The sequence below is a fragment of the Gadus chalcogrammus genome, chromosome 23 (assembly GCF_026213295.1).
Source record: "Gadus chalcogrammus isolate NIFS_2021 chromosome 23, NIFS_Gcha_1.0, whole genome shotgun sequence".
In the NCBI taxonomy this organism is placed as follows: domain Eukaryota; kingdom Metazoa; phylum Chordata; class Actinopteri; order Gadiformes; family Gadidae; genus Gadus; species Gadus chalcogrammus.
In genome coordinates this window covers 12,823,998-12,837,498 of record NC_079434.1, presented here as the reverse complement: position 1 = coordinate 12,837,498, position 13,501 = coordinate 12,823,998, and the positions used below count along the sequence as shown (strand labels likewise).

The 13,501-nt window shown below is 41.8% G+C and overlaps 1 protein-coding gene across 2 annotated transcripts; it reads left to right on the top strand.

The window, feature by feature from the left end:
* Positions 1–4,233: 4,233 nt before the first annotated feature.
* On the top strand, positions 4,234–12,277 carry LOC130377365 (leukocyte elastase inhibitor-like). 2 transcript variants are annotated; one of them, XM_056584463.1, is made up of 10 exons: positions 4,234–4,387; positions 4,850–5,031; positions 6,658–6,777; positions 7,519–7,659; positions 8,027–8,144; positions 8,587–8,729; positions 9,999–10,076; positions 10,385–10,474; positions 10,721–10,901; positions 11,283–12,277. In XM_056584463.1, exons 2-10 carry the CDS (start codon positions 4,855–4,857, stop codon positions 11,507–11,509), a joined length of 1,275 nt encoding a protein of 424 aa, XP_056440438.1. In that variant the 5' UTR covers positions 4,234–4,387; positions 4,850–4,854; the 3' UTR covers positions 11,510–12,277. The 2 variants fall into 2 exon arrangements, with proteins under 2 accessions (XP_056440438.1, XP_056440440.1); XM_056584465.1 differs by lacking the exon at positions 6,658–6,777 and having other exon boundaries at positions 11,283–12,274.
* The last annotated feature ends 1,224 nt before the right edge of the window (positions 12,278–13,501 follow it).

Below are 13,501 nucleotides of genomic sequence, written 5' to 3'. Positions count from 1 at the left end.
ACGTACTTTAACACTATTCAGTATGCTGGGCTTTTTGTTTTTTAACTAAGGGACTGTTCTCCATGTATCAGTTATATATATTAAATTAATAAAGTACATTAGTGCAGCTTTTAATCTTTTATTGCTGACATCAAAACATTGCAAGAATGAAAGTATAGTTTTTAAAAGTTTTTAAACTTTAAACTAAGCTTCCCGTAAACCTCAGAATAAAATGATACTACTGCAAACAGCTGTAAGAGCTACTATAAAACCCAATATCATTTCACCATGGAGTACACCTCCCATAGGCCTAAGCAGTGTCCTGGAGGAGAAATCAAAGAAAATAGCTGTGAAAGAAAAGATTCAGAATGGCCTGTCTTGGTTTAAAGCCCACTCGCCACCACTACAAGGCGCAGGCCAGCAGTGGGAACATATAAGACTGGGAAAACATAAATAGACTGAAGAGCACAAGACATAAGGCGTTTTACCTTTAATTTTTCCTCCAGACTAAGGGTCTCAAATCTGTGCTCCAATAGATGATCTACCTACCACATTCTTGTTGTGTGCCTCCGGCATGTTTGTTAGCAAAGTTATCCTTCTCCTTCGAGCGGCACGTGAGGTGAGGTGGGAGGTCACACGAGTCATGACTCATCACTTGCCTCACCCTACAGCCAATGAACTGTGAAAAACCAAATGACGCTGTAGTGGAACGAACCATATATGTCCATTGTGGTCCCGGTGGGGCTAGCCCCACCAGGACGTAAAATAATCTCCGTCCACTTCAACAGAGAAACACTCTGAGCATGCGCATTTCAATGTTTCAAGTCCAATGGAGTGGCGAAGTCACGCCCCTTCCGTTAGAGCGCATGGGACCTATGAGATCGAAAAATATGAATGGGTGTCAATGGAGAGAAAATAATTATTTTCTGGTCCCAGTCTTTATATGCCCAGGATTACACATATGTTGTTTGTGGATTTAAATGATAATTTTTCATGCAAAGAAAACAAATTTTTTTCCTGAAGAAGTTGGATAATTTTAGGTTTTATGAGAGGCCGCTTTGTGAACTACAGCTCTTCGCTGCACTCGACGCATATGATACACGTCATCACACCCGCACTTGGAACTCGGCACAGAGATGGCACATAACTAAAACTCTCCACATGCCCCAAATTATAGTGGTTTTCACCTCTTTCTATGCTTTTATCCTCGCCTTGAAAAAAAGTGGTGAAGTGGAGCAGAGAGATCGCCATCTCTGTGCCGAGTTCCAAGTGCGGGTGTGGTGACGTATATCATATGCGTCGAGGGCAGCGAAGAGCTGTAGTTCAAGAAGCGGCCTCAAATAAAACCTAAAATGATCAAACTTCTTCACGAAAATGTTTAGTTTTCTTTGCATGAAAAATTATCATTTAAATCCACAAACAACATATGTGTAATCCAGGGCATATAAAGACTGGGACCAGAAAATAATTATTTTCTCTCCATTGACACCCATTCATATTTTTCGATCTCATAGGTCCCATGAGCTCTACCGGAAGGGGCGGGACTTCGCCACTCCATACACATTGCATTGGGCTGTCAGAGCATGGGCTAGAGCCCCTTGCCCCTCCAGAGGAACTCAGCCGGAAGAGGCAAGCCAGGGTCGACTAAAAATTAAATAAAAGCGCCGAACTTTTTATTTTCTAGTACTTTCCGGGGAGATATTTTTTTTTATATATATATGTATATATATATATATATATATATATATATATATATATATATATGTATATATATATATATATATGTATATATATATATGTATATATATATATATATATATATATATATGTATATATATATATATATATATATATATATATATATATATATATATATATATATATATACATATACATATATATATATACATAAATATATATATATACATATACATATACATATACATATACATATATATATATATATATATATATATATATATATATATATATATATATATATAAATTAATTTATTTTTTCTTTTTCTTTTATTTTTTTCTTGTGAGAGTAGGTGGGGCCGAGCCCCACTTGCCCCTAATGACCACCAGTCGCCGCACTGGCTCTTGGACAGAGAGCAAGGACACGGGACACGCATTGCCAGACATGGACCTATAGAGATGCAGCATACTCTTTGCAGGTGGGTATGTACCACTAGCCTATCTATCTGGTGATCGCGTGATATCTGGTGACTATCATTTTACCGGTTCAAACCGGCTCTTAAATCATATTTTCGAATCATTTGGGCGATGGGGGGGATTCAATTTTTTTTTTTTATCTATGTTTTTTTTGGCAACTTCTGCAGTAACAGGTGCTAAAGACTTTTGCTACAATAATACCTTCATACCTTTCTCCCTCAGTCCATGCATGACTTTCTGTCCTTAAGCTCAGAAGCGTTTTTTGTACGTCTCCATGTGGATGCCACCCCCTTTCCCATTCAGATGTCATTTTTGAGACGATTTTCTTTCATTGTTTAGAAGGGTGACCCTTGCCCTTGCCATTGCCCTGGTTATCTTTTCTCTTTTGTATCTGTTCGAGGCCTTGTAAGATTTCATTCAAATATCAGTGAAACTGTGACATACTGGCTTGGCTACCAACGTTTTTAAACATTCGTTTTAGGCTGCCTTTATAACCTGCATTATTAATGCAAGCATATATTAACCAGCAAAGTGAAAGTTTTTATAATACATTGTTATTTGGCGCCTATTTGTGTCTAATTTATCTATTGTGTCTAATTTGTGTCTAATTTATCTATTGTCTAATTTATCTATTGTGTGTCTAAGTGTCTAATTTATGTATTGTCTAATTTATCTATTGTCTTTAGATGTTTCATGCTTAGAGGTCAACTGCAACAAGCATACTGTACATGTATTGACAGACACAGGTACTTGGGGAGAGCCAGAGAGTGACAGCTGTAACTGGAGTGCGGTTTGACTACAGCATTCATTCATTCACTGCATGTAGACCGCCCACCCCTTCCTCAAGTTCATTAATTGACTCTGTTGCTGTTAAGTGCTTTTGGATATGTGCTTCTGGTCCTCGTGTACGATATCAAACCCCCCGATGTGTCATGTCTCCTCCCTGATCCAGGCCCCCCCAGAGGCCCTGGCCCGGAGTGTGTTGGCTGAAGTCCCCACGCAGGTGGTGGGCTTTTTCACGTCGGCCTGAACCCACCGACAACAACGGGAGCACCAACCCCACGCTGGCTCCCGTGCGGACGGTCTAATTTTGCATGATGAGGGAGTTAGTGGAGTAAAAATCGGCGGTGCAACAGGTGCAGCTGCCCGGGGCCCAGACGGCGTCAGGGGCCCATGGAGGAAGAAAAAAAAGTATTGTTCAGGCCAATGATGTAAACAATGTTTTGTTATATTCTAAGGCTTTTGTTGTTTCAGTGCCGTTACTTTGCGTTCTGTGTCATGATTTGTGTCTCAGGAATGTTATATTAATCACAATCCAGGAGACTCATGACATGGTATAATTTCCAAAGAAGGGAGTATCATTTCCAGAGAAGAGTAGCCCCAAAGCTTCATCAAGTCCATTGTTGTCCAAAATTCACTATCCACTCCTTAACCCTAATTCAACATCACGTTAATTCATTGTTGATCATGCATTTACAATTTTAACTAATGTGTATCTCCTGCATTATCTTTCATCGTTGACTGGATTATCATGTTATGAATTGACCCACCAGTTTATATGTAGGGTACATTGTCATTTTTTTTTTTCAGTTCAAGTTTAACTGAACTGTTCACAGTTTAACTAAACTGGTCACAGTTTAGTGTGTGCGTGTGTGTGAGATATAGATGACAGTATTTGTTCCTCTCTCCTTTCCAAACGGATGCTGACGCCTGTCGCTCTCTCTCCTCAGCCGGAGTTCGATGATCTCTGTTTTATAAATAAAGGTCTACTCAGAAACTAAACTTGTTGTATTCTGAATAGACGTCTAGTTGTATTAGTGGTTTTCTGAGTTTTCAACTCCTGTTATTTGCTGCTCCCATGATTAGCTGCAAATGACTCACTACATATTAAAAAGTAAAACGATGCACAGCTGCCTATTGTATTTGGATATAATAAAAGAAGGCAGTTGGCACACATAGAATAGTCCTAGTATAAAGCATTGTGTAGTATCTTTTCAAACAATTGCTATTTAAACCCGCGTAGGTAATAACGATTTATTTTTTTCCAATCGGCTTGCCGTAGAACTCGAAACCCAATGACAATTCAGGAAGCACTCCTGACAGGTTCGTTGGCGTTGGCCAACGATTGGCTTGAGTAAAAGGTTATGGGCGTTTCCGAATACCATCGACATTATCGACATTAGACTCTTTTCTTACCTTTACCTATCGCTTGTCAAGGACAGGAACACACTGCGTAAGTAGTTCATATGACGTTGAAAGACTAACTCTCTCATGGCTTTAACTCTTTTTAAGTTAGTGTTATATATTTATAGGCATATATAGGTCGATTTATTATGTCTTATTAGGATTGTGTAAAGTAAGTGTGTACGTGTGTGGGAGTTTGGATACATGATAAATAGCAACGTTAGATTAGAATAGGTAGCACTTCCTGACATGTGAAATGCTAAAGTAATAGGAGTTCTAAACATTTACTTTACAATGTCGCAAATTGAAATGACAGCTGTACTTTTGTTACAAGGGCTATGTAAATGGTGGTATTAAGGAAAACTTCGCACTGTTCACTTGTATGTGTTTTCTCTTGTGTTCCTCTTCCTCTTTTATGTTTGACCGACAGGGCATTTTGTGAATTCCAGACATAGTGGATACAACATAGTTACTGTTTCATTATTCTCTCACGTTTCTTTCTTTGTATCAGACACAATGGCATCCTCAACCCCTTTGACTGAGGCCAACACCACCTTTACCCTGGCGTTGTTCAAAAAGATCACGGAGGAAAACAAGTCTGGCAATGTCTTCTACTCTCCTCTCAGCATTTCTTCGGCCTTGGCCATGGTGCTGCTGGGTGCACGGGGGAACACCTCCACACAGATGTCAGAGGTATACACGCACGCACACGAGCAAGCACACGCGCACGCACACCTAATACGTGAAAGTATGTAGCATAATTAGTTTGGATGCACCATTTGAAGTGGATGTATTTGGGAAAATGATTTACACAATTAAATCATTTTACACAGTGAATGTATGGGTTTATTCCATAGGTTAAGTGTAATTAAGTTGGTAAAGGCATGTCGCAACATTCTTGTTGAGTAATAGTATACAGAAATATAAAAGTAAAGAAAAATAAATGAAATGATATGCATAATATTTCCCTTTTTAGGTTAGGACCATTCATTTAGAAATCATTGTTTTAGAATACTATCAATGTGTTATCAAAGTGAACCAAAGTGTAACCTTCAGTGTTACCACTGAAGGTTATGTATCCTGCTCATGATCTCACCTGTCTCATGACCTGCCCTTTTTAAAAATCAACATGGTTGCAATCCTATTCAGCCTTTTTCAGTATGAATCATTGTAGGTTTATCTCACAGTCAGCACAATGCTGACTGTTCTGTGATCCCCCACTCCCTTTTCATATGTTATGTTACTATAGCAACAAAACACACACACACACACACACACACACACACACACACACACACACACACACACACACACACACACACACACACACACACACACACACACACACACACACACACACACACACACCAGATGTGTAATGCCAATAAACCAATAAACCTACTACAAACAGTAGTAGTTGTATTCCACAAAGACATTTGCCCATCCCTCTTTTCGCTCTTTCACAATATGTATGACTGTGTATGTTACGGTTTTCCGTAGGATTTAAGTTTTGCTGTTTATAGGGGATGCAAGCTCTTGGTGGTTAGTGAGGTCCCCCCCTTCACTGTAGGTAGCATGTTTAACAGCACATTAGAGTAGTATTCATGCAGTTAATTCAACTTGTTAACTAAGCTCAGGTGTCTTGCACAACCATGGGGTTAGACCTTGTTGTATGGATAAGTGTTCTCTTTCTAGTTGGTTGTTATCAAGAGCTTGCCTCTCCTTATCTTCCGTTGACGCTAGTAAAAGAAGCCATGTGTGCCTTAATGTAAATGTGTAAAAAAAGAGAAGATCGACTGACAGAGAAAGGTATGCAATGAGTGATGAATGCAAGGAGGGGCTTTGAGTCACCGGAGTCCTCCCGAGGAGTTGAATGCCGTAAAACCCAGTGACCTACTTTGGTCCTTAACCTGTCCACCAACATTGAGGGTTAAGCATGCCACGGCCTATTGACAGAGTTGTTTCTTTTTTTTTCATGTGTGCTTGCAAATACTCACTAGCAACCACACGCACGCACACAAACACACACACACACACACACAAAAGCGGGCACACTGTTGAACTGCACAGCCATCCTCTTGACTTCAACTGTTTAATTGTATTTTGTCAATTTTTGCATGTTAATGCATGCTTATAAGCACACACACACACACACACACACACACACACACACACACACACACACACACACACACACACACACACACACACACACACACACACACACACACACACACACACACACACACACACACACACACACACACACACACACCCCAGCCGTCCTCGTGACCACAAGTCCCTGCCGAACCCCCCCAGGTGCTCTGCTTCTCTGAGGCAGAGGGACCCCAGCAGCAGGCTCTTCCAGCACTGGCACAGATGCAGATGCAGCAGAGGGCGCCCACCACCTTTCTGCCACCGTTTCTGCTCAAGAGGATGGTACCAGGAGCCAAAACCTCAAACGGGGCCATTTTGGATTTTGTCGCTAGCTTAAGTTACACTAACAGGTGGCTGATCAGGGTCTTTTGGAGTCAACCAAAGCGTTATTATCCCCAGGGAAATAACATGGCTCCTTCTTCTCTTCCGTTGCACTGCTATGACGTTGTGTGCATGTCTTTTGAACGGGCTGCAGGTCAAGAGGCCAGAGAGCCAGTGGAGATTTTCTGGGATGTTATGAGATGCGATGGGATGCTGTGTAACATGAATGCTTCTTTACTAATGGGGTGCCTTCATTCCCAATGCGGGACTTGTTGAGTGTGTATGCTGTGTTTGACTGTTTCTTTCTTGCTGTTTCTGTAAGAAAAATACTGGAAGCGCCAATCGTTGTTATTGCTAGACCGATTGAGCTTGTGAAAACTTCAGACTCACCTCAGCTCTTCTCAATAATGTAACTTTACATATTTCTACAATTTCCCTCTCTGTCATTTTCCTCAAGTTTAGCAAATGTTTGACTCTGCCTTGCCTATGTGGGCTCTATCAAAGTACATGGCATTCTAGTCTGTTTTGTGTGAGCATTCGGGTGGTGGAACGCAGCTGTGCATCATCTTGCTGGTGGACAGGGGAAGCAGCAATCTCTCACGCAACCTCTCCTCTCTCAGACAGTGGTCTAAGACCACTGGTCTTACGTTGTGTTTCTCCCCCTCCCCTCCCCTCCCCACACACATACTCTGTACGATGTAGGCGCTGCAACATCAGAAGGGCGAAGAGGACATCAACGCCAGCTTCTGCAAACTACTGAGCGAGCTGAACAAGCCAGACGCGCTGTACTCCCTCAGTCTGGCCAACAGGCTGTATGGAGAGAAGACTTTCCAGTTTGTTCAGGTGAGGATTAAATATCAAAAATGCCGTTCTATTCTTCTTTTCTGTACAGTAATTCAAGGTATGGTAGGTAGGTATTATAGGTAGGATAGGTTTTTATTTTTTCTACTCAATTCTACTCGTAATTAGTTAACACTGGGTACACAGAACACAACTCAAAGACGATAAATGATCATATTTAATTGTTGCCTAGCACTAATTGCATCATTGATGAATGATCGCATGAATACGTTAATACAAATAAAAGGTGTCTCATCATCTCATCATGTGACTTTCCATACATGACCTGGACCTATTTATCCTCCATTTATAGGTATTATGTAATGTATTGTGATAAGCTACATGTGGGGGATTGGTTGAATGTTTCCAGGAGTTCCTGGATGAAACCAGGAAGTACTACCAGGCAGACCTTCAGTCTGTGGACTTCAAAGCCAAGGCAGAGGAGGCCAGGGTGGAGATAAACACCTGGGTGGAGAAACAGACACAAGGTGGGACACTAACACACATATGCAAACAAACACACATACATTGTGTATGTGTGCGAGTAGTACGTGTGTCTCTTATTGTGTTATCTTGAAGTCGCAATGTGTTTCAACTAGTTGGTATCTTAAAGCTACCCTGACAATGTTATCGATAGTTGTTTCAATAATGGTATTATCTTATACATGATATAAAATAAATTATTTAAATTCTGGCCAGCCTATACCTCTCTCTTGGTTTTCAAGGGTTAGGGTTAACCCTAACAATGAGTTTCCCATCCATTGAGTGGATAAAACCCTGTCATTGAGTTTTAGCATTCTGAACGTCCCCGTATACTCACTGAGAGGGGTTCATTCTTACACATTGCGACCTTACGCATTCAATTGGAAGTTTCCACCAAAATGCTGCATTTTCTTTCCTTCTTTTGATTCTTTTTCTTTGTTCACCTAGATAAAATCAAGGACCTGTTGGTACCTGGTGTGGTTGACTCGCTGACCAGGTTGGTGCTGGTCAACGCAATCTACTTCAAGGGAAAGTGGGACAAGCAGTTCAAGGAGGAAGCCACCAAGGAGACTGCCTTCAAACTGAACAAGGTAGCGCTGCAAGACCGGAGCCAAGGGTGGGCCAGTTCACCACTGCCATCTTGGCACTGACACCCACCACAACTCAACCTAATGGTTGCAGATTGCAGGCTATGACTTGCAACAGCCAGCCCTCCATGCCTGGGAAACGTTATAGTGTCCGGTTGGGATTTGAGTCAGAGATGTGGAACATTTGAGAGAAGTTTATATTTCCTTGAATAACAAGCTTCAGGTGTCCGTGAAAAGGGGGATAAATACGTTTGGTGAACAGAGAATTGATCTCCATACATCTAAGAAACATACAATTGCTGCTTTTTCTAACACGTGCTTGACACATTTTGTTAAAATATCACTCTCTCTTTTAATTCAGAGCTGTTTTCAAAATGGTCATCGTCTGCGTAAGAACCAGTCTTGCCACATACAGTACATGTATATGCTGAAAGAGAACCATAATGAATGGGAAGGACAGACCCTTACTTCCACACAAAGAGGAGCTGCAGCGTGACAGACGGGTGTGACCTCAACAGGGCTTGGCCCTGTTGAGGTGTTGCAACACAGAGCACACCCCCAAAATAATGTCTTGAGTCTGCTGATGCATCACATTCTTGAATGTATATGCTGAAAGAGAACCATAATGAATGGGAAGGACACACCCTTACTTCCACACAAAGAGGAGCTGCAGTGTGACAGACGGGTGTTGCAACACAGAGCACACCCCAAAAATAATGTCTTGAGTCTGCTGATGCATCACATTCTTGAATTATCAAATTCAAATCAGGCCAACAAACGTTCATCATCCTTGTGATTAGAAAGAGAAATACGGCAAGCCACACCTTAGATTCGATTTTATGGACTATAACCTTATCAATCAAAAGAGGAGCAGAAACTCCCTTGAATGGCAATGCAGGATGCAGGCTACCTTGATCGCATACTATGGATCAAATTAGCAGAGGACAGTACACACATTTTGCTACTGTACAGATTTTCTTTGGTCCAACAACCCGACCATTTGCAATTTCTATATCAACATTTCCATTTCTTTCCACTTGTTTGTAGTTCATTCTATTTTTGTATTCCCATATGGGGGATGCAAGGCTTTCAAATAGCAGCTAAAATCCATTGAGGAAAAATCCATGAGCATGGCAATATGTGGTTTCTCTTAATACATATGCTGAATGCACATAATAAAAATTGATCCCAATTAGCATCATTATTAATATTATAAATAATAAATATATATTATGAATGCATAACCCTGCTTGTCTTTTGTTTTACCCTCAGAAAGACACTAAGAAGGTGAAGATGATGCACCACAAAGCAACTTTCCCACTTGCCTTCATCCCTGAGGCCAATTGCCAGGTAAGGTAAACGCATTGTACTATTCAAACCATCAGTGGTTATCAGCCGAATATTCAGTAAGTGTTTAACTAAATTAGTGGTGCACCAAGCTCATTCTTTATTATCTGTAACTAATGCAATCCTCTTTGTTTCAGAATAATTACAATGTGATACTTGGCACTGATTCCATACATTTTATTTAAATAAATAAATATATGTCAATGTATGATATCCAATCATTTTTATATCTTACTAGTTTTCTATCTTGAGAAATTGCTATAAACAGTTTCCTTTGGGATTAATACCGTACTCTGAATGTGTTGGTAAAGATCCTGGAGCTGCCCTATGAAGGCAAAGAACTCAGCATGCTGATCTGCCTCCCTATGGAAATTGAGGACGGCACCACCGGCCTGGAGAAGGTAGGAACAGTGCAGAGAGGTACACGCAGTAAAAAGAACGACCAGTGTTAAAGTGGCAGTGAACTGTAATGTCATCATTACCCAGAGAAACACATCTCACTCCCCCTTCCCCTTCCTCGTCGAACTGAGAGCCAATCATCTTTTTTTAGTTCATAGTGAATTCGAGCTAAAGCAGGTGGCTCACTTGCAATGGAATCAGACCCCACACGCCAACAGTCAAATCAACCACCGATTGTCTTCCTTCAGCTGGAAGCGATGCTGACCTACGAGACCTTCATGGAATGGACCCGACCAGACATGATGGACCAGAGTGAAGTCAATGTGGGCCTGCCGCGATTCAAGATGACCCAGACCTACGACATGAAAGACCTGCTGGTCAGCATGGGCATGGTGGACGCCTTCGACCAGGGCCTCAGTGACTTCTCTGGTAGGGACCTCACAGCCGGATCGCGTGATCCAATTGTATTATATATCTTAAAAATACACTATTGGAAGGGACCGTATTACGTTCTTTAAGAAAAAAGAAGGGAATAACCAATTTGCTTGATACTATAAGCACTGTATGTATATATATAAATAAATAAATTATAAATGAATCCGTCAATAGACACATTTAACTGTATTAAAGTTGTTTAAAAAAACTAACAATTGAATAAACGGCTGCCACTGCCGAGGCTGCACCGCCTGAGCACACAGTCGTGAGTGATAAACTCGTTCAGCGCCAGCGGTAGTGAAACACTCCCACAGCCCCCGTATCAAGTGTGCTAGAGAGCTCCACACCCCCTCAACACCTTCTCCTCTCCGATAGGCATGTCCTCGGCCAACGACCTGGTTCTGTCCAAGGTGGTCCACAAGGCCTTCGTGGAGGTCAACGAGGAGGGCACCGAGGCCGCCGCCGCCACCGCTGCCATCATGATGCTGCGATGCATCAGGATTATCCCCCAATTCGTCGCCGACCACCCCTTCCTCTTCTTCATCCGCCACAACCCCAGCAAGAGCATCCTGTTCGCCGGCCGCTACAGCTCACCTGAGTGATGGCTGAGGGTGGGGGGCGGGGGGGGTGGACACGTGTGTGTGTGCGTGTGTGTGCGTGTCTATGAGAGCCTCCAGTGTGAAGTGCATAGCGCTTGCCCACATCTATTAAGTGTTCACTTGTCTTTTAAACTGGAGGAGACCTGCCTTAATCAAACCGGGGTGGTGCTTCGAAACTTTTTTCGATGCACGTATATAATTTCCGTACATAATACATTTTTAGCATTATATAATAATTCCGTATATAATAATTTTTTTGCATTGAGATCACTCATGTTGGTGGTATGCATTCACATACAGTCTACTGTTGGGTCAACACTGAGTGGAACAATGGATTTACTGGTATGACACACTAGCCTTGCGCTGTATACCCCCGGTTTGTCACTCTCCAGCCTTAGGTCCCCCATATGTAGGCCCATTCTAAACCGCTTTAAGTCCTCCACATTAACTCCTTTACTGCAGTAGTAGTAGCTTGGTTGTATTTTTCTAATGACATAGTATGCCAGATATACACTTAATGATGAATTTTATTCAACCAAAGATGTCATTAACCGTGGAAAACATTTATTTTAAGTGTGTGTAAATTTGTGTCTGGCTTATAGAGACTTTATAAAGACTAAACATGCTCAATGTTGGTGGTTGTAAATTGTTTCTTTGACCTTATCCCCTTACCATAATTAATGGTTAATAATTATTCTTTTAGGAGCCTTATGCCCTCAGAAATAAATAACAATATAAAAAACAGCAATTCTTTCATACACTCGAATATGATTTTTTTTTTTTTACTAATAAGAACAACATGCTGTAACATTTTGTATTGACTAGTAAGTAAGTATGTATAATCATATGATCAGATTACGAAAAATAAATCAATATCTTATACTTGGAGAGAGCTACGAGAGCATGCCTGTATGATAATTGCGGATTTAGGACCAACCTGGCAAACTTTGACGTCACATAAAAACCCTACCTCATTTCCGTGTTCCAGTTTCAACCATCATGCGCTCGGAAGTCTGGCGTTCGAGGATTCAGGAACACCGAAACTAGAAGACACTCAGAACTTTATGAAAGTGTCTCTCCGTAATTGTAATGCTAATCATATCTTACAGTTTTTCGTCACAGGCACTACCCCTTATACAGCACTGACAGGGATCTAGCCAAGATGCACAAGTTTGGGTCAGGATGCTACGCCTACCAACAGGACAGAGGTAAACTAGATCCTAGGTGTGAGAGAGGACTCTTTGTAGGGCATGACAAGGGCAGTCCCGCCTTTCTAGATTACTACCCCAATAAAGGGAAAGTGCAAAAGCCCAGGCTGGTAAAGTTAGATACAAAGACAACCTGCGAGAACGGGACTCAGGAGTTAGGGCTGGACCCCAAAATAGATGGTGAGGAGAGAGAGACACCACAACCCAGTGTCCTCAGCACAGACATACAGACTGGCGGTCCACAGTCACCAGAGGATGATGGCGAGAAGCACCCTAGGGTGACGCCACAGGCCTCAAGCAGTGGAAAATATCCCACCAGAGACCCCCAGGGTATCTGGGAGATTATACTCAGGGAGATGGTGACGAGGAGGAAAGTACACTCACTAGTATAGACTATTGCTACTGAGCAGTTTGTGGTGTGCCGCTGACCTTGAAAGAGGCCATGACATCAACTGAATCAGGAAAGTGGAAAAGAGCAATGGACGAGGAGATTGAGTCCTTAGAGGACAACCAGACCTTTACCATGACTACATTGCCAGAGGGCAGAAAGACAGTGGGAGGTAGGTGGGTATACTCGATTAAGGAGGAAAGTTATGGACATGACCAGTACAAGGCCAGGTTTGTGAAGGATATAGCCCAAGGGCAGGGATGGATTATGGCGAGACGTCTGATGGCTGCGTGAAGATGTCACAAGGGAAGTATGTTGGAAAGATCCTAAATCGTTTTGACATGCAGGAGTGTAGAACTAGGGAGACACCATGTGACCAAAAGATAAGACTATTCTGAG